General features: G+C 39.6%; 1 protein-coding gene across 2 annotated transcripts; it reads left to right on the forward strand.

Annotated features, from left to right (window-relative positions):
* The first annotated feature begins 428 nt into the window (after positions 1 to 428).
* On the forward strand, positions 429 to 21,223 carry LOC134423255 (protein zyg-11 homolog B). Of its 2 annotated transcripts, none has more exons than XM_063166122.1 (14): positions 429 to 518; positions 6,136 to 6,301; positions 8,672 to 9,426; positions 11,470 to 11,610; positions 12,841 to 13,017; positions 13,911 to 13,975; positions 14,557 to 14,656; positions 14,737 to 14,787; positions 15,304 to 15,465; positions 15,577 to 15,624; positions 16,251 to 16,448; positions 16,544 to 16,596; positions 16,850 to 16,947; positions 19,223 to 21,223. In XM_063166122.1, exons 1-14 carry the CDS (start codon positions 516 to 518, stop codon positions 19,411 to 19,413), a joined length of 2,208 nt encoding a protein of 735 aa, XP_063022192.1. In that variant the 5' UTR covers positions 429 to 515; the 3' UTR covers positions 19,414 to 21,223. The 2 variants fall into 2 exon arrangements, with proteins under 2 accessions (XP_063022192.1, XP_063022191.1); XM_063166121.1 differs by lacking the exon at positions 429 to 518 and adding an exon at positions 1,678 to 1,701.
* The last annotated feature ends 607 nt before the right edge of the window (positions 21,224 to 21,830 follow it).

Raw genomic sequence — 21,830 nt, forward strand, 5'->3', positions numbered from 1 at the left:
ATTATTCATATTACCAGAATAAACCAGTTTGTGCAGGAAACACTTGAACTGCAGAGGCTTGAGAGCACCAAGCGTGAAGCCGACGCCAGTTCACGGCTGTGGGAGGTCCCCAGGGCCACAGAGCTGCTGCTCACCTGCTCCAGCCGGGCGCTCACCGGCGCCTCAGAGCTCTCGGGTCCCGGCTCCGCTACCGGAGCAACCATGCCCAAGAAAAGGTCCCACACAGTCGTAGCAAGAGAGGCCGATGCGCTTTGCTGTGCAATGGCCCCTTTTCCCCACACTTCGAGCCTAAAACGCGAGTGTTGAGGCTCCGCTCCCCGAGCACGGCACCAACCTGTGCTGGCGCAGCCCCTTTAAGGGAGGCGGGATCCCGGCCGGCTGAGGCAACATTCACTTCCAGGTCGGGGGGGTAAACACGGGGGAAGGGAGGGAGGGAAAGAAAAAAAGCGTAAAGAGAAGGAGCCCAGCGACGGGACCGGCTGGCTGGGCGCTCGCCGGCGGCACCCAGCGCCGCGATGGTGAGCGGGTGACGGTGGCGGGCAGGGACGGGAGAAGGAGGGAGGCAGGAAGGGAAGGGAGGCAGGGAGCTGTTCTCCTGCAGCCCCGGGTGCCGGACTCGGCGCAGGTAGCGGAGGTGACCCCGGGGAAGGGGCCGCCATGGCGGCGGCGCAAACCCGGCTGACGGGCTCAGGCAGAGCCCCCTCCCTCCCGCCGGTACCGCGGCCGGGCCGGGGCAGCCCCGCCGTTCGTTGTGTAACCGCGGCGCTGCCGCCGTTATGTAAAAGGGCACCCGAGACCCGGCGGACGGCAGGGAGGGAGGCTCGATCCCGGCTTGGTGTGTCCCGGTGTCCCCAGGGCGCCGGGGGGGCGATGACGGCCGGCCCAGACCCGCCGCCCTGAGCGGCCCCTCACGGCTCCGTGCGGCGCCGAGCACCCGCAGCCGCCAGGGCGGAGCGGGCAGAGCCCCTCGGCCGGCCGGAGTGAGGGCTCAGCCCGGCTCTGCACTGCCCGGCCGCCCGTGCCTCCTCCGGCTCCTGCCTCCACCAGCCCCCCACAGCACCTTCCCACTGGGAATTGCTTTGTCCGGGCTCTGTGTGCAGGAAGCCGTGCCAAGGCTCGGTGCGTGGGCCTCGCTGAGCTCTCCCAGCACGGAGCTGCCAAAGGAGCAGCCTTTCCCTGCTCCAGACAGGCCGGAGCTGAACATATGGGAGCTGTTTGGATTGCTCCTCTGCTCCAGGCATGAGTGTGCAGATTTCCTTTTCAAGGACTAGCAGCAGCTTCCTGGGAAATCTAATCTCATCCCTTGTCATGAAAAGCCTGATTTCAGTCAATCCCCTAATAAAGTTATGTGTCATTGTTATTGAAGTAGGTACATTTTGTGCCTGCTCATTAATCAGTGAACTAGGGTAGAATTTCATTGCTTAACTATGTACTGATGTCTAAATTTATGGCAAAACTTCCAGTTCATGGCATTTCTACATGCCTTTGTTGCTGTGCTTGCAGTGTGTTTTTCTTTAATGGCTATTTTTTTTCTGTCTATAGTTTATATAGATTGTGCTGTATTTATTTATAGGTAGCATTTGTATCTCTCACCTTTTGATCTTCTAGGCTAAGAGAAGCTGGGTTTATGTCCTATTCCCAATGTACTTTTCATCCCCGGAGTGTTCTAGTAGCTGTTACCTTTAAACTGGAATGGTGCAGGTATCTCTTAACATAAATAGCCTTGTGAGATCTCCTGAGTGTCTTAAAAGTGACTTAATCCTTCCTTTTTTTTTTTTTTGTGCTTCTCCTGGCACCTTCTTTGGCTGCTTCACCCTGATTTTTTTGTGGTTCAGCACACCAGTCTGGTTCCACTCTCTATCATTTTTAATTTATGAACGTGTCTCTGAAGTTCTTGATAATAATCTTAAAATATGTGGCCTTACTATGTAGTTCTTATGTGGCACTATTTAATTTTAGGCCTCTTGTGATCGCTGCTGACTTTGTATCAGTAGCAGCTTTAATCTGTATGTTCCCACCTCTTGTGCCAGAATAGTTAACGTTAAATTGGAGTTTTGAGCATAATCCTTCCTTGAGTCTGGCTAATAAATCACCTACTTCTGTTTAATTCCATTTAACTTAATTTAAATGGGATAATCATAAAGCTTTCTTAGTAGCATAAATCATGAAACTGTTTATTTTTCACTGCCTTTCCTCTCTTAGCACTCAGAGGAATTTTGGTGGCTGTTGCTTGAGTTGCTATTTCTTAATTGTTTTCAGAATGTTCATTTTAAGAAAGTAAGTAAAGATTTGGGGCTGTGGAGAGGTAGAAAACAGCTGGAAAACAGCCAACACCAAAACTGAGGCTCTAAATTGCCTCTTTTTCCCTGTTAATGTTTTGAGAGAAATGACCACCACAAGTTGAAAAGTCCTTAATCCTGTACCCATCTCATCCTTTGAGACTTTAGAGAGGGAAAAGCAGGTGGTCCTGGCTCACAGAGACTTTGCATGTTTGGGGTTTGTCATGCTGAGTCTGCAATTGGGTGTAAAACTTGGGGAGCACATCACAGGCATGGCTCTGTCAGAGATGAAATTGGTATTTCTCTTCCAGTGTTACATACTCATTTATTGAGGGAGAACAAGAGCCAGCCAAAACAAAACACTACTGATGGAAAAAAAAAATTAGATTTTTAATGAGTCTGAGAGACAGAGCCTGTAGGAACTGAGTCTGCCAGGCTGGAGTTGGTGGGATCACAACCTCTGTGATGAGAGGCCCACACAGCAGTGGAGTTTTTTTTTTTTTTTTCCTTTCTAAAGCTAGATTGTAATGACTGACAGAAAACAGCAGTTATACCTGTTTCTTATTTTTCTTTAGATACTGTTATATAAGCAGATACTTCCCTGGTGATGCTTCCCCAAATGAACAGGATTTTATTTTGATACTCACACTCAGCCATTATAAACTGGGTTTATAATGTTTGCCTTAAGGTTCTTTAACTTATTCCCAGTGCTTTAATGTGTCCCCTTAAGTTCTTTTTTGCTTTTGAAATGCTCTTCAAGATATGTGTGGAGTATATTCTAGTGGTGTTTAAAGCTGATTCATGGAATTCTCACAAGAAAAAGTGGAGGATAATGTTCTTTGGGAGAACCTTTCCAACTGGTGTGAGCTCGAAGCTGAGCTGGTAACATCAAGTTGGAGCTGGTTTTGCATTTCAGTTCACCTCTGTATTGGGTTTCTGTCAGAGGGCAGTAGCCAGGCAGTTTACCCCATCCCCCTGCACACTTTTCGTTGGCTTTGATTATATTGAGCACTTTAAAAGTTTTTTTAAAAAAATAATTAATTTAAATAAACATTTAAAAGCCCATCTTAATGAAATTATTCTACTTTTTATGCTATTCCATAAGCTAGCCAGGTTTTAGATGTGTCACATTGCTCTCATAATATATGTTTTAGTTAATGAAGGCACCCCAGCTTGCATCATGTAATTCATAATTTTGTGTTTTGGGGAATTAATTTTTATATTTGTTTCCTGGCTACTCAATTAATTTGATATAATGAAAGAAACTGTGAGGTTAATTGAAATATCAGATAATTGACTATGAAAAAGTAAAATAGCATAATGGAAGTTCTACTTAAAAACTGCTGGGTGATGTTTATTAAATAATAACAAAAAAATTCAAGTGCTCTGCTATGGTTGACATACATTTATGGTGTCTCATTAGACAGAAAGTGAAGTGATCAGAAAACAAATGGCAGGTTTGTCTCCAGCCTGACATTCAAAAGCAGAGCCAGAGAAATGAACCACTTAAATTCTGACCTTGTAAGAGCTTAAATACAACTTTAACTGGGCAATATTGTCTTGAAGTATAGAAGAGTGAGAAAAGGAATGCCTCCAGCTCACATGAAAGGTTTCCAGACTGCATTTGAGTTGTTCTATTTCAGTATCAGGCGGCTTAGGAAATTGTTTTTAGGATGCTTGTCAGAGGACTTTATTAGATACAGCTAAAAACATTTTGCCTGTCTGCCCAGGTTGCCTCAGGAGCCTTTGTCAGGGGTGTTTGCTCAGCCTTTGGGCAGCAAGTTGAAGAAATATTACAGATGTCTCCTATAGTGGGAATGAGTGGAGTTAATAAAAACAGAACTGTTTTGTTTGCAAGTGTAATTGATCCCTGCTTGTGCTTTTTGTTCCTTGATTGTATGGAGATGCCCTGCATGAACTTCCAGAGGGATTATGTAAAAATTCAACTTGCATTTCCAAAGGACAGATTGGCCACTCAGAGGTACTGGTTGAAAAAATAGTTTTCTGAGTCATATGCCAGTGGCCTATCTACAGGGCTAAAAATTCTCATTGGAGTTTGTTCACTGATACTTCAAAGTGTTTCAGCTTTTTTGGCAGACAGGAAGGAACAGTTCCAGGAGGAATGAAGAGAGACTGTATTCTGGTTTTGTCATCTTTGAGCATCAAATTAGAAACAAGATCTAATGGAGATGTGGATGTCTTTGCTTCAGTGGGAATGATTTTCATACACCTTTGAGTAGAGATTCTGATTTTTGTTTGATTCATCAGCTGTCATAGAAGTCCTGGGTATATATATAGATTTCAAGTTTAAAAGGAAATTTTCCCATCTCACATAAAAAATGTACTATTTGAAAATAGTCAGGCATCATTGCACACTACGAAGAAACAAAAAGAAACATCAGACATTCACAATTCCAAATTCTGTCCTTCATTTTCTTATCCTCTTAAGATTGGAGGCAGCCAAAATTGCTGTTTCCTGGTATGGGAGCAAGTTGCATCACAAAGTAACTCCTGTTTTTATAACAATACAATGTAATAATAAAGTAAAAAATAATGAAACTTAAGCACTTAGCAAAACTGAGTCAAAGGATTAAAAGTTGCATGTCAAAAGCTGCAAAAGGAGCTTGCATTTGAATAATTTGGAGATTTTACTTCCCAAGCCTGTACTTAAGTCTTCAGGAGCCATTAAACTGCAGTCTCTAATTGTTGTTAATACATGATTCATTAAAGATAGACTCCATTCCATCTTTGCCCTAATGTGGTACCTCCCAGTCCTCAAATATGTGCACCTTATTTTAGAATACTTATCTCTGTAACCTTATTTATATTTCTCCTCTATAACCTTTTACATATTTCAGTACTCCTGTGATCAGCATATTAGGCAAGCGAAGCAACAGAAGTTAAATGGGCTGAGAAAGAAAGGTGAAATTATCCAGAATTTTCTGTATAAAAGGGAAGCTACTATTTTTCCTACAGATGAGATCTGACAACAGTTGATGCTGTTATTTTCAATATTGTCTGGGGGAGTATGTACCAGTCACTCGGCCTTCTTTTGTGTGGTGCTGGGGATGATTCACAGTGCTGAGAGTCATTCTTTATGTTGATTAATCTGTGTGCCTGAAAACAGTAGGTTATTATTAGACACGGAATAAAAAAACCCTTTGAGATTTTTATGTATCAGTGTACATCCTCAAACTCGGAGGCAAAAGATCAAGTTTATATTCTGCCTTGTCCTTTGTACCCAGACTTGTGCTATAGATGATTTCCAGGTGCAGAGTGCCTGGAAAGAGGAAAAGGATCACTGTAATAGATGTTAGTTTATTGCTGCACAAGATTTGGAATTAAACTGGTTCTTTTTGGGTTTCATTTTTTGATGTGAAGCTGTAGCTGCTCTTTTCAGTATCAATAATTGCTCCTATATATGCAATTTATCTGCAATATCTGCATTTCTTATGTAGGTTGGTAGCAGACTTCTAATATACATTGACTTAAATGAAAGATTAAAAGAAATATTTTAAGTCTAGATGTATAATTTGATTTTTAAGTCTTCTTTCAGTCTGTCTTGATTGATTAATTCCCAGTAGACTTCATAAATTAAAGTTATTTTTCAGCAGTTGCATTACTTCCTCTGGGAACACAAGGAGTGTTCAAAGCACAGCAGACGTGGCTGGATGTGGTTCTGGGGATGCCAGGGGACGGAGGCTGCCATCAGTTTGGCCAGTTGTTCATTGTGTGACCTGACTTTGTGTGGCCCTGAGGGAGACATCTCCTCTTGTAATATTTGCCAGACTAGAAAGACATAGAAAGAATGACTTGACTAAATCCCCTTTGTTTCTTTGTGTCTTGCATGTGACAGGAGGAAGCTTCTCCATATTCTTTACTGGATATCTGTTTGAATTTCCTGACTGCCAACCTAGAGAAGTTCTGCACAGAAAGGCAAGATGGGACATTGTGCTTGCAGGAGCCTGGAATGTTCCCTCAAGAGGTGGCTGATCGACTGCTGCAGACGATGGCATTTCATGGTAAAAACAATCATTTGTGGCTCAGTGGTGAACTTATTTCACTGGAATGTGACATTGCAGTTCTGCTATATTTTCTAGTAGAATCTGCTGCTCTAGCTGTTAAAACTGTGTTCTGTAATCCCTTAATAGAGAATTTTTGTTATTTTTGCTTTACACAGCTTCAGCTGAGCTTTGCATTGCCACATAGATCTAAATAGAAAGTTCTTAGTCTTGGTTTATGATTTTACTGTTCCTTTATTTGAACATTTTTCAATCTTCTTTCAATAATTTCACAAAAAAAACAAAAAAAGATTCTACTACTTCTAGCAACAATATCTCTTGAAGAGCATTTAATTGGATTTTTTTTACTGTGATTAAGTTAGAAAAAAACCTTGGGATTCATTAAAGCAGTTTCTCATCTCTCTTAATACTTTTATTGACATGAAATTATTTGTTTCAAAGCACTCAGTTTTAGAGTGGTGTAAACAGCTTATGGTATCCTTACATTTTGTGTACTGGCTTACTGGCTCTCTTGTCAGCATTTCTCTGAGGATAGGGCTGCCATCTTGGTTGCTTGCTTTAAGCATGATAAAATTTGTATAATAAAATATCTGTCATGAAAAAGCAAAGGTATAAGTTGTGCTAGAGTAGAGATAAGAGACCCATTCCTTGAGATGCTGGAGATTTTTGTTAAAAAATTAGACATGACACTAGAAAAATTACTGTAAACAGACCAAACACCCTATCCTATAGATGCAGATTTTATTTGGGTCTTACTGGGCAGGTAATGGATTTCTCCAGTTGTTCTGGTCAGAAGAAACAGAAGGAATGGTCCTAAAATAGACAAGCTCATAAAAAAGGGTAATCTTTAATATACACTATTTTCTGATAAGGAGTTATTTAGAGTAGTCCCAAGAAATCAGATTCAAGGAAACTGAATTACCAGAAACTCACTAGCAATGCTGGAAGTGGTGAAGACATTTTCGGACACCAAAGTACCACAAACATAAAGAATACAGGATGGAAAAAAGGTGTGTGGCAGGTAAACTCAATGTGACTAAGGTAGGCCAGGGAGAGAGCTTTGGTCCTTAAATCATGAGATTAGCAAAAATTAAGAAGTAATTTAGTGATACTTTAACCAGACTGTAATTATATCTATTGCTTTTAATTTTTCTGCTCCATACCAGTTGTTCCATCCCATATTTTTGCTTTCCCTGAAAAAGAGGGAAGTAGTCCCCTCACTGCTTGGTCAGAAGTGCCTGAAGCATTTGCTCCTTAGAAAGGTCTGCAAATCTTTATATTTGCCTTTGTCACACAGGTAGTTACTAGCCCATGACTTAAATCCAAACTGTTGTGGCAATGTTGTTATTATTCAAATAAATTGCATTTTTATTTCATTTTCTTTGTTAAATATGTGTGAAGATAGGAGATTAAAAGCTAGGAGAGTTGTTGACATTTATAACCCTGTAGGAGCAAAACTAGGACATGTTCTTCCTACTCCTTTTGTGTGGATGCCTGTGCAGCTGCACCCTTCACATGGCTTTTTGTAATCCTTCTGTTGATAAGACACCAAGATTTCATATTTGTATATTCAATGCATTTTTGATAATTCAGGGAACTCAGTGTATTGTTTCAGTTAGGATGTTGCCAGTGTCTTGCAAGAAAAAGCTACTTTTGAATTCTTTCTACAGAGTAAAAAGATACTAAACAAGATTGTTGCTTTTTCTTTTTTTCATTGCTGTCTTTTTCTCCTTCCCACCCTTTCCTTGCCCTCTTCTTTCTATTCTTTGAATCACTTCTTAGGTTTCTTTCTCACATTCAGCTTGTTTCTGAGCAACACTCCTACCTTCTTCATATAGAACTTAATAAGCTTAATTTAGTATTGATCCTACTTAAGAATTCAGTCAAATGCTAGATTACGTAGTTAAAGCAAGATGAGAACGAGTCATTGATAGGTGGTGCAATCTTGAGGTTAATGGAACTGTGGCCAGAGGAGAATTGCACTCAGAAATTTTGAAATTCTGCTTTTAGCACACTTCTAACCAGTTCAGTGAGAAAAATACAGCAAATGAGGGCAGCACTCTAATTGTTTATGAATCATACCCATATTTTATTTATTGTGTGTTCCATTTTCTGAACCAAACAGGTAACGTGCATTTACTGCTTCTTATTTATCTGTCCTATTCTTAAACCTGGAATTTTCCAGACACGACCTCGTAATCTTCAAAGTGGAGTCACAAACGTAAGATTTTGGGATCGGTGGTGTAAGGATCTGAGGGAAACTACTTTGTAATTAATTTTCTCTGCCAACACTTTGTACCCTTTGGGTTTTTACTGTCCAAGTGGTGGTGTGTAACACTGGAGCCAAGCACTGATGCTGTTTTCCCACAGGGCTGCTCAACGATGGCACCGTGGGCATCTTCCGAGGCACCCAGATGCGCCTGAAGCGCGCCTGCATCCGCAAGGCCAAAATCTCCGCCGTGGCTTTCCGCAAAGCCTTCTGCCATCACAAGCTGGTGGAGCTGGATGCCACGGGGGTCAATGCAGATATAACAATCACAGACATTATCAGTGGACTGGGCAGCAATAAGTGGATCCAGCAGAATCTGCAGTGCCTGGTGCTGAACTCACTGACTCTTTCTCTGGAAGACCCCTACGAGAGGTGTTTCAGTCAGCTGTCCGGGCTCCGCGCGTTGAGCATCACCAACGTGCTCTTCTACAACGAGGACTTGGCAGATGTTGCTTCACTTCCCAGGTTGGAAAGTCTGGATATATCCAACACCTCCGTCACTGACATAACAGCACTCCTCACCTGCAAAGACAGGCTCAAGTCTTTGACCATGCACCACCTGAAATGCTTGAAAATGACCACAACCCAGATTCTGGATGTAATAAGAGAACTAAAATACCTGAATCACCTTGACATTTCGGATGACAAACAGTTCACATCGGACATAGCTCTTCGTTTACTGGAACAGAAAGATATCTTGCCTAACCTTGTGTCTTTGGACATTTCTGGAAGAAAGCATGTGACAGATAAAGCTGTACAAGCATTTGTTCTGCAGCGGCCCACGATGCAGTTTGTAGGACTGCTAGCTACTGATGCCGGCTACTCAGAGTTCTTAACAGGAGAAGGAAACCTGAAGGTTAAGTGGGGGGATTAATTTCACTGAAAAAATAGAATGTGCAGGGGAAATAGAGCTAATAGTTTGTAAATGTATGTCTGTGTGGGTTCATTTTTTTTAAACTGTCGATTATAATTATAATTTAAACTGTTAATTATAATTTCACCTGGCTTTAGGTGAAATTCCTACTTAATTTTGACACAAACTGCTAAATTTACATAATACTGTATATATGCATATACTTGTAAGAGGCATCTGTTTTCTGTGCCTTTTCAGTGAACCTTAGATCTTGATTTTCCATATCTAAGAAAGCTGAGCTTTGCCTTGTCTGAAGTCACTTGGTGGGATAATATTTCCTGGATTCCAGACAGTATCTGGCATAAGTCAGCAATGTGTGAGGGGTGGAGGTAGAATTTGCATAAGCTTTGAGCAGTTCATGATTAACACAGCAGATACAATAAAGCTGAATCACTCAGCTGCTGTTATGCTCCATCACCACTGCTATTTCCTCTTACAATATTTCTACTTGTCTTGAAAGGTCTTCTGGTGATGAGAAGCATCACCTAAGAAGCAATAATTTAGGATGAAAGGCTTCCTCTTCTTGAACAAATCCTCAGTTACTTAGCCCCTTAGGATGAGACTATGTTTTCTGAAGTGCATCTATTTATCTTTTAGAGCCAGGCAACAAGACATCATTCCCTGTTCTGTAAAATCTGAAGGCAATTATTGGAGAATAAGCAGGTCAGAATTAATTAAAAAAAAGTTGTTTTAGACATGTCAGTGGTATGTTATCTTTGACACTGAGTTTTCCTTTCTGCTGGGTCTTGAGAATGATGGAAGCTGCAGAGGGAATGAGGAAGAGAGCCTAATGTGTCCATAGTTTAGTCTGTCTCCTGTGCAAGTCTAGTTTTCCACTTCAGTTTTAAAATTCAGAATGCTCTTGTTATAGGCAAGTGGAGTAACACAGCTACACAATTTTTGTATTTTTTCCCCCTGAAATTTGACAGTTGTTGAGGGCCAGGTCTCTTGAGTACTTAGTTGTCACAGCTGACAGCAAAGTGTCTCAGTGTTGAAATGCACAGAAAAGGCAAGTTCCCCTTTGGTGTGATTATATCCAGTGCCAGGAGGTTATACCTCATGTTTGGTATAAAATAATGCAATGTAATCCTTGCTGTTCAGAATAATTGCTTCATAGAACTGTCTGCACCATGAAAAGGCAGGAAGGAGGAAGGTTCTAGTAATGTGAAAGTCACAATGGACTTGTGGCACTGTGGTTAGCAAAATACAGTTTGCATTCTTTTTTTTTAAAGGCATAATTGTCAAGAAGAGACTGTAGGCTATGATTGGTTTTATTTTGTTTTTTTGGTGATCTAAATTCATTAGTAACTCTACTGAAATATTAAACTGCTTAGTCTAGATACTGCTAAAGAGTAAACAAGACACAGAATTCATGGAAACAGCAGAGGTAAAATATTACTGTCTTTACAGCAGCCCTGTGAAATTTGATTATGAACACTAGGCAGATATTATAGTCGAGAACATGAAACCAAGTGGAAATTTTTCATGTAGGGTATAATTGGCTGTACAACATGTCAGTAAACAGGGCTACCCTGTTCTAATCAGTGGAGAATAAAAAATCCAAGATGCTGTCAGTTCTCTCAAGTCTGTAACATATTCCTGATATCAAAAATTTCAAAAAAACATGCCTGTATACAATGCAGGATGCACAGAATGTGACACTTTATATATAAACCTTTTACTTTTTTTGTATGTGCCATGTTAAGTAGAACAATTTTTGCATGGCTGCCCTAAGAGTTATAAAAAACAGTGATTGCAGCAATGATTCATTAAATGGTAGGACTGAGGAACAAACCAGTTACACAATTTACAGTTATAACAGAAAATATCATTAAATGGAAACTAGAGCAGGCTGGCAATCATTTGCTTACAGAAAGACTTGGCCAAATCACTGCCTTTGAAACTGCAGCTTTGCATTTTTTGGGAACAAAACTTTGCAACTAAAATGTTGACATCTTGAACTAAAGATTATTTCTGTGTTCACAGGTGTCAGGAGAAGCAAATGAAACTCAGATTTCAGAAGCACTGAAGCGGTACAGTGAACGAGCCTTCTTTGTGAGGGAAGCCCTCTTTCATTTATTCAGCCTGACACATGTAATGGAAAAAACTAAGCCTGAAATTTTAAAGGTAAAATAATAGTTTTGATGGTTCTTGTGTGTTCTTCCTGAGCTCATCCCCAAAAGCCTGGTATAAATTAGTTTATAAGCTTTTACCTTTTTGGTTGTGTTTTTCAAGATTAAAATTGTAATGTTAAATAAAAAAAAAAAGAACTATTTAAACATGAGGGATGTAGAAGATGCCCTGTAGTGTTTTATGTTAGGCAAAATTGTTCTCTATTAATGGAAATTATCTAAATTTAGTAGCATGTAAATTGATTTTTTCACATACCTTTGAATATGATATGAAGTATTCTTCAGATGCTGAATTCTGACATTAGATCGTATCTGCTTGGGTTCTAATCAAAGCTGTGTCTACTCTTATTCACCAGACAGAGCAGTGCCTTCTACTGATGCTCACAAAACATTAATAATAAGGAAAGAATTAAGTGACAGCTTCTCTACTGTCACCCTCCAGCAGGGTAATGGGTGAATGGATATTGTCAGTGTTCTGTATGGGGCTGTAACCCGGAGCCCAAAACTTTCCTTAAAAATCCATTCTAGGCATTGGCTTTCCATGTCTAGAACGTTAGAGATGGTTTAAGTTTTGTAGGGATCCTAAAAAGAGGCACCAGTAGGACACATGGTTTTTATTTTTCTTATCCTCTTCGATGTTGAACAAGTGGCCTTAAATTTGGCATCAATGTCCAAAAGACTTTACCTGTCAGTTATCAACAAGAAAAATATTATTATTAAATGTTTATTTGGTGAGATCACAATCAACATACATAGCCAAAAGCATCATGCAGGAAGAAGCTGCAAAAAATCTGTCCTGACCTAGCAGCTCAGGATGTGATTCTAAATGGCTCATCACCAAACAACAAGGCACTACATCATTACTATTGCACTGCAGAAACTCTGTCCTGCATCATTCACCTCTGAAAGGGTTTGGTGATTTTATCCCAGCCTGGTTCTTTCTAGGAATTTCTTGCAGTCTTGCAGCCTCTTCTTTGAGAGGTTGCTACAAGCTGTGCAAAAGGACTTGGAGCAGTAGAAGTTGCCAGCTTTGAATCGCTGAGCAGAATGAAATGTTATTCCTTGAGAATTCCAATCCCACCAGATGGATTTCTCATTCAAGTACAAGGCAGGCAGAAATTGGGTGCTGTGAGTCACTGCTGTGGCCTGGAGCAGGAGGCAGATTGTTCTTGGGCTCTGTGTGCAAATGTGTGAGCAGCTAACGTGGGCCACCCTTGTGCTGCAGCTGGTGGTGATGGGCATGAGGAACCACCCCCTGAACCTGCCCGTGCAGCTGGCGGCGAGCGCCTGCGTCTTCAACCTCACCAAGCAGGACCTGGCGGCCGGCATGCCCGTGCGCCTCCTGGCAGACGTCACCCACCTGCTCCTCAAGGCCATGGAGCACTTCCCCAATCATCAGCAGGTACAGGGCAAAGCTCCTCTGCTTTCTGTGCCGTCCTCTGTCTTGTGGGTCTCAACAAAAGGTTTCTCCACATCCCAGGACCTCGGGGAAATGTGTTTGTGGCAAGAAAGTTGTCGGTGATGGAGAGAGACGGGGAGATTGACTCAGTGTGATGGGGTTCACAGGGGACTTAGGGTCAGATGCTTGTCTCTTCCCTCATCCTATGTTTCAGAAGGCTTGATTTATTATTTTATGATATATATTATATAAAAACTATACTAAAAGAATAGAAGAAAGGATTTCATCAGAAGACTGGCTAAGAATAGAAAAAGAAGAATGATAACAAAGGCTTGTGTCTCGGACAGAGAGTCCAAGCCAGCTGAGTGTGATTGGCCATTAATTAGAAACAACCACATGAGACCAATCACAGATGCACCTGTTGCATTCCACAGCAGCAGATAACCATTGTTTACATTTTGTTCCTGAGGTCTCTCAGCTTCTCAGGAGGAAAAATCCTAAGGAAAGGATTTTTCATAAAATGTGTCTGGAACAACTAGGTGATCAGAATCTGATTTTATTGTGGGATACAAGCACTTATATAGTATTTTAGGGAGACTAGTAAAGTGTACTACAATGATTAGGTTGAAATCACATACACAAACTTATGCATATAACAACATCTCTTGCTTGCATTGTTTAATAGGATTTTCTTTTTCTGGTAAACCTGTCTAATTAAATCTTCTTGCTATCTAGATTTAATTTTCAAAGTTCCATTTGCTTTTGCCAAGGCATTTTGTCTATCAGTTCTCTTATGCTGATAAGGTCCAAAGTACTCTCTGTCTCGTGCACCCCAATAGAAAGTGTTCCAAAATTTTTGTGTTTCTAATAAAGCAATTGTTTTTTATTTCTTACAGCTGCAAAAGAATTGCCTTCTTTCACTATGCAGTGACAGAATCCTTCAGGATGTCCCATTTAACAGGCAAGTTTTAGATGTCAGTTGAAATGAGTTGAAGCATTGCAGAATATTTTTCTTCAGAAGCTTTGTTTCTGGCCCCAGTTTTGCTCAATTTAAGTCAATCCAGTGTGCTGAATTTATCTGGCCTATATTGTTTTAGGCCTGTTGACACAAATATATACAATTGAGTATAGGTCTGAAAAAATCCTTTGCTGTACAGAGGTTTTTGAACTTCATCTGGATGGGTCTATCTTTAATTCCATGTAACAGGAGTCAGCATTTCTCTGGGCTTGCTTTTTGCAGCCATTTTTTACTCAAATATTTTGTCCAAATACTTTGAAGTGTGATGGTCTGCTGTTTCAGAAGACTGTGCCAAATTTTTCTTCCTTCTTTGGAAGCACTTCCTGTGCACTCTGATACATAATTAGAAGTAAGAGACCCTAAGTCAACAGCTTAAAGCTGACAGAGGCTCATACAATACATCCAATTTCACTGTGTCTTTCTACTTTTTATGGTATGAAGCATACTTCTGTTGTCTGTGTACATCTTTCTTTTACTAACACTTATGAGCCTTATAAAAATTAATTTTTGTTTTTAACTTCCAGGTTTGAAGCAGCCAAACTTGTTATGCAGTGGCTGTGCAATCATGAAGATCAAAACATGCAAAGGATGGCTGTAGCCATAATTTCCATTCTTGCTGCAAAGGTATGGAATTAAGCTTTGAGATGATAGGAAAATATTTCTAAACTCTAAAATAATGTTGATTTGCTTTTGTTTGTTTACAGCTTTCAACAGAGCAAACAGCTCAACTTGGTGCAGAACTCTTCATTGTTAGGGTAAGTCAGATGCTTTCCTGCCATTCCATCCTCTCCAGCTGTTCATACTAGCAGTGTTCCTGGAGATACAAAGTAAACATAAGGACATAAAATTCTAAGAACATATTAACATGTATTCATGTGAAAATTATTTAGAAGGTAAGCCAAAGTGGAAAAACTTGACACAATTAATGCAAAGTAAGATAGCAAGACATACCTTGATTTGAAATTCATTGTTGAGGGTGAAAGATGCTCAGAATGAGAATGAAGTAAATACTGTTGTAAAGGTTCTGATTCTGTGGGTGGCTTTGTGCCATCTGTAATAGCCCTACACATGTAATTACTGTGGAAACAAAGGAATGAGTTCCTTTAGCAGGCAGAGGTAAAAAGTTTAATAGCTGGTCTATTTTGTAGTTTGACTCTAAGCATGTTTATCTTTACTCTGTATAAATGACAGCTATGCATTGCCCACTTAGTGTAGAAAAAAGCAGAGGAGTTAATACATATGTTGATATTTTGATTTTTTTTTTTCCCTAGCAACTTCTACAAATAGTCAAACAGAAAACAAATCAGAATCTTGTAGATACCACCCTCAAGTTCACATTGAGTGCACTTTGGAACCTCACAGATGAATCTCCAACAACGTGTCGGCACTTTATTGAAAACCAAGGGCTAGAACTTTTCATGAGAGTCTTAGAGGTGAGGAAGGGGGGCTTGGTGGTGGATTAGCAGCACAGGTTTATAATTGAAGCTGTTTCAATAATAAGCATAAATGTTTACTTTTTTTTTTTTAATTTGCTTTATCCACAGTCTTTTCCATCTGAATCATCCATCCAACAGAAAGTTCTTGGACTTCTGGTAAGATGAAAAAAATAACAGTCTGAAACATATACTTTTAAAATTTTATTTTGAAAGGATTTTTTTTACCCTGTGTTAACCTGAAAAATTAGTTTTTCATATCCTAATATTTTTTACATTCTTCTTTAATCCTTATAGTGTGTATTATTTGCAATGTGCATGTTTTTGAACTTTTTTATGTTTCTTCAAAAATTATATTGAAATTGATGGTTAGAAGAAATAAAAAGAGCTTTTCAGAAAGGAGAGTGAGGCTTCACATGAGTCCAAATACAAAAAGTAGGTTGAAAGTCAGCGGAATGCAGACTTTTGCCTTGCTGGAGTTTTTTTAAATTGGGCTTGAGAATGTTAAAAATAGCCTTTGATTAATCTACACTTTAATGGCATAAAATCATTTAGGAGAATATCTCTTTGTTTTGATGCAAATTCCTGCATAGACTGGAAAAATTTCTAAAAGCAAAAGTAGAATTTTGGCATGTGGTGGTCACCTGGATGTACAGAGATCTCATCTGAGTGTTTATCTGTGTCTACTCACACAAAATAATTCAAGTTTGCGTTTATCTCCCTCACACCATCTTCTTTCTGTTGACATTTTCTCTTTTTTTTTATTATTTATTTCCCCATTCCAGAATAACATAGCTGAAGTGAAAGAGCTCCATTCTGAGTTAATGTGGAAGGACTTCATAGACCACATCAGTAAATTGTTGCACAGTGTGGAGGTGGAAGTCAGCTACTTTGCAGCAGGGATTATTGCTCATCTGATTTCTCGGGGAGAGCAGGCCTGGACATTGAGTCGCAGCCAGAGGACATCTCTCCTTGAACAGCTGGTACAGAAATCATGGTGAATTTTATCACAGTCTTTTCTATTTTTGTTTCAATGTTTGTATTTAACAATCAATGTTCTTGGTTCTGTATTTTACAGCATACTGCCATTTTGAACTGGCCAACCCCAGAATGTGAGATGGTGGCTTACAGGTAAATATTGTCTTATCTTGTGATCAAGAGCTTGGGGGAAAAAAGCAAACCACATATCTACTATATATGATATTTGCAGGTAGTTGTCTTAAATGAGTTTTAGATGCAGCAGACCAATGTGTCCTGTAGTTAACATGTGGCTAACATGTGTAGTTAACATGTAGTTAATATATGGAACAAACATATGACCTCTGAAGTAAAAGTATCTAGTAATAAAGCAAGTAACTGTTTCTTTTTTTTTTTTTTTTAATAGGTCTTTCAATCCATTTTTCCCACTACTTGGCTGTTTCATGACACCTGGTGTCCAGTTATGGGCAGTGTGGGCAATGCAGCACGTCTGCAGCAAAAATCGTATGTATTGAGAGAATATTACCCTTAAAATTCTTCTTTTTTGGTATGGTATTCACTAGCATGAAGTGGGAAAAATAAGAATTTCTGGGGTATTTACTCCTGGGGCTTGACTAAATGGAGGAGAAAAAGAGAGTAGTGGAAGTTCCTTACATCTCTTCTATTAACTGAAATTTTTCTGTTAGATGCATAGTGTTAATTCCACAATGTGGATTTGTTAAGATTTAACTACATTTTTTGCTTGCACACGTGTTTTTATTCAAATAGAATATGCAAATATTAATGCTGGGTAACAAATTCCTTTTAAATTAAGAGCAATTACTATGGCAGGTAGCAGTGTCTTACTATGAGAACAAAAACTATAGTTATTCCTCATCTCTAATTGCCTTTTTGCAGTAACTTGCTGTGGCATAAATGTCATTTTCTTAATCTCTTTCCCATCTGCAAAATGAGAAGTAGACTGATTTGAGAGCATTTGATGTTATGCAGAATTGTTGGGAAAAGGAAATAAATCCCCCAACCATACCTAAGTGTAGGAGGGGCAAACTTTCCTGGCTTTTAATGTTGGGGTTTTTTTGACAGGAATTTTTGTCATGAATATGTCTATATAAAGCAGATTTCTTCTGAAGTATTTGAAGTGTTTTCTGTGCCAGTTTTTAATCTCCTTGATGGCAGCATATCTGGGCTTGTTTATCCCTGTCCCATCAATCTTTATTTCTGCAGTGATAAGGCATCTGTTTAGGACCAACCAATAACATCACATAATATAAAACTGCACACAGAATACTGTTTTGCTGCCCTTCATAGAGCTCATAAATATGCCTCTGTTCCCAGGGTACTGTCCAGAAATCTGTGAGATTTTTCATGATGAAGTCAGACTGTTCTGACAGAATTGTTTTACTGGTCAGATCTGGATAACGGATTTTAAATAAGGCCCTATAAGTTTTCTTTGTGCCTCAGTCCTGTTAATTTTGTGTTGTCCTATTTGTTCTATTTAATTTTGGTATTTTGTTTGCCCTCACATCTGAGCTTTTAACATGCTACTGAGGTTTGCATTGGCTTACTCGTGATTTGAGACCAAGACAGAATTCTTTTAGTTCTCATGGTAGTTGATGCCAGAAGCTTCTGGACAAAGTTGCAGAGAAACCAAGTGTTTGGTAGCAAATGTAGTAATCTACTGTGGGGAAAAAAGTGTTTAATTCTGAAATATGAAGATGTATTTGGGAGGAAAATCTTCAGCTTTTAGTGCTTGTTACCAAGAAAGCTTTTAGTAGTCCTGGAGAGGAGATGCTTTTTATTTAGACCCCCTCTTACAGATGACAGCATAAAGTGGTCTGGAAGCAATTGGTTTAAATTTTTTTGTATATTTTTTTTATTCTGCTGCTGTTTGTCTGTGTCATAGTCACTTCTGTGAGGTAACCCAACTAAAATATTTGTAGTGCCACAGTAAATGTGATCCCCAGTGAAATGCTGAACATCAGCATTAAAACAAGTCTGGTGTTGCACCACTGAGATGAATGGTGCCATTGGGCCCATCTGAGGTAATGCCCTGTGGATTGCATTACAGTCATCCTGACCTTTCCAAAACAACTTCTGCAGCTTGCACATTACATCCACCCTACAGCTCTTTTTATAGCTGTTCCCTGCTCTTAATAATGCTGCAGCTGATGGGGGTGTGATTTCAACTTAGTGAATTCCAGAATGTAAGTGGAAAAAACCCTGGAAAGGCATTTCCCTGGAAAGGCATTTGTAGCAACTTATAATTAATGAGAGGCCACCATCAATATATTTAGCAAGCTATTGGAAGGAGCTAGTTTGTATTTGCTCTCCAAGCCTGGAGGCCTCCACAAATTATGTGGTATATCTGATACCATTTTTTGGTAATTGTTCTGTACCAAGGTTTTTGAGAAAGGGGCTATTACCTGTATACTCATAGACACTATAGTGCTTTTGATTCCCATTTTTTCTGGTTTGTTTATGTGCACTTTAAATGCCTGTAGAGGAGGTGGGGGGAAGAGAGAATACTGTGCACATTACAGGGCACTTTCCAGTCAGCTGAGACAGACTGGTAAGAGACCTGATTACAGCTGGAGTCCTGTCCAAATAACTCTGTTGTGTTGTCACTTGTTAAAGTACTCATGCACGTCTGTGGACACTTTAGGGGGTGTCTTAAATACTGCCTGGAGACAAAAGTGGATTTCAGTCAGTGTTTACATTATCTCCTACCTTTACCCTAGATAATTCTGGTTTTAATTCCCTTTTTATAATCCTATTACAGCCGCCAGATACTGCAGCATGTTAATTGAAGAAGGTGGTTTGCAGCATTTGTACAACATCAAGGAAAATGTCCACACTGATCCCCATGTCCAAAGGATTGCTGTTGCCATCCTGGATAGTTTAGAAAAACACATTATGCGCCACGGGAGACCACCACCATGTAGAAAACAGCAACAAACCAAACCAAACTGAAAGCTGCAGGTAGAGGAGTGTAAAGTATTGTCTCTGTAATAATCCTCTCTGATTTGTGTGTAGTTGGAGTAACTTATAATCTATTGGTCACCATTAAAGTGATTTGCTGGTAACTGTGGTACCCAAACCATGTGTGGTAACCTTGCTGAATGTCACCTTTAATGGCAACCTCGTGCACAACTTGTCAAGGGTCACAGCTTGAGCTGGTCATGCCTGCAGGGGTAGTGCTGCCTATCAGGAGATGGGACTTGTTCAGATCCATATGCACAGCTGGAAAGAAGACTTCAAGGAGTATCTTGTTTTGTTACTTCTGAGAGAAAAGGCTGTTCCATCCTTGTGATTGCTGTTCATAACACTGTTCAGCAGTTTGGTGTTTGAATAAAACCGGGTGTGGTTGTGAGATCAACACTTCCAGACTAAAACAAAAGTCCGTGCATGCAGGTGACCGAGAGCCTTGTAACTAAGGCGACCAAAATGCCCGTTTTCTCTTCACCCTTCTAGACACAAATGGGTCTTCAGCTTCCTTTTCCTTTTGCCTGCAAGCCATGTTCTTTTGTTTTCCTTGCTGCTGGGATGATGCCTTTTTACAGTTCATTTCTCCAGAGTCCTCCCTGCTCCTGTCGAGGTGGGGACCAGCATCACATTCAGGGAAAGGGGAAACCCATAGAAGTAAAGCAGTAGAAATGGAACTAAAATGAGACAGTACTAAAAGGATGTTTGAGAATTTAAATTTTATAACAAGAATGGGGTTTTGTTGTGTGACTACTTTTGGTTGTGTGTGATATCTTTCTTTTGTTTTTAGAATACTCATGGGGATAGGAGCAGGCTCATTAGAGCAAAATAACTGCCATGACTTCATCATGGAGGGGGTTACATGTATTCATAGAAGGCTGGGATATTTGGTCACCTTATTTATAAGAGACTAATGATTGCTCTCATTTTCTGTAAATATTCTGAGTATTGTGCAGTGAATTATATTTCCAAGCCATCACAGTGAGTGCAAAGCATCACCCAATGTTCTGTGTAAGCCCTGTGTCAATTGCATTGTTTTGTGGAGTATGAAATTCTACATAAAGATAATTGTAACAATTTATTTCTTTCTTGGTTACCTTTGGGTTTCAAACCATGTGTTGAATGAAACATATTGCACAGTGTACAGATGCCTGATACAATGCAAGTGGTGGAAGCAAACTGCATGTCCATTCAAATGCAATTTAATTTCAGGTGTGATTTTTGTTTATCTGCTTAGTTTCCATATTTCCATGGCAACTGATTTGATATTCAGAGACTCTTGTGTAAATATTGGGTAATTGAATTTAAAAAGAAAACTTATGTTTGGTAGCTTACCAGCAGAAATGGCTTCTTCATGATGACTGTATTTTACTATTTTTAAATCCTTTCCCTCCCAACTCCCATCCTTCATATAAGAACACCACCTCTAATCTTCAATAACCTAATTAATGTGTATTTCAGCAACCTCAAAAGGTACTGATCCAGTAATTTAATCAGTGTTGTGTAATTGTTTTTTTGTACTAGAGTATAATTTTGGCTGGCATCATTTTAATCTGTGGATCTGGTTATATAAAGTTTTCTCAATTCCAACAGAAATTCAGCTGGCTCTAGCTTTGAATTCTGAAAATAAAAATTAAAAACAGCCTCCAGGCTTTTACCCACCACCCTTCTAAGATGTCTGCTATGGAATTTCCTTTATACATGAAATGGAACACAAAACTTGTCAAAATTGGTGTCAATAGAATGAATATAAATCAATTGCTAAGATTTTCAAATAAAGGTGACAACTCTCCTTACAGATCTGTCTTTTCCTAATAACAGGAGAATTTGCTGAAACAACTTAACTGAAAAAAAAAATTACTCCTTCATGCAGCACAAAATGCAAGGATGATGCTGGCATCAGGCCAGATGCTTGAGAGACGTGTCACTTCATGAAGTTCTGCAGCCAGCAAGCACAGAGATGCTAAATACCCATTTTCTTTTGCTCCCCCACACTTCAGGCAATCAGTGAGCACAATTCTTTCAAGCTGAAAACTCTGCATGCCTACAAGGTATAAGTGCACTATGTCTGTTTGTATATGCCTCTTATAGAAAGGTCTCTTCACATTCCTGTGCAACTTCAGGAGTTTCTGCCAGGGTGGAATAATTCTGGAAGCAACTTTCAAACTTTGTGTTCCACCTGTAGCATCTGCCATCTTTTGTGAAGGCTGAAAATCCTGACTCTGCTTTACCTTTGCAGATCTCTACACAGAAAATTTGTCTGTGTATAATTTGGTAAGATTCCCACACATTTTTGGCACAAGTGAAACTGTGGTTTCCTTTGATACTATCGTGGCATGAAGTTCCAATGTGGTAAGCCACATCTTATTTTGATAACCTATCAAAATAACCTATAACCATGTTTG

The sequence above is a fragment of the Melospiza melodia genome, chromosome 11 (genome assembly GCF_035770615.1).
Source record: "Melospiza melodia melodia isolate bMelMel2 chromosome 11, bMelMel2.pri, whole genome shotgun sequence".
NCBI classification, from domain to species: domain Eukaryota; kingdom Metazoa; phylum Chordata; class Aves; order Passeriformes; family Passerellidae; genus Melospiza; species Melospiza melodia.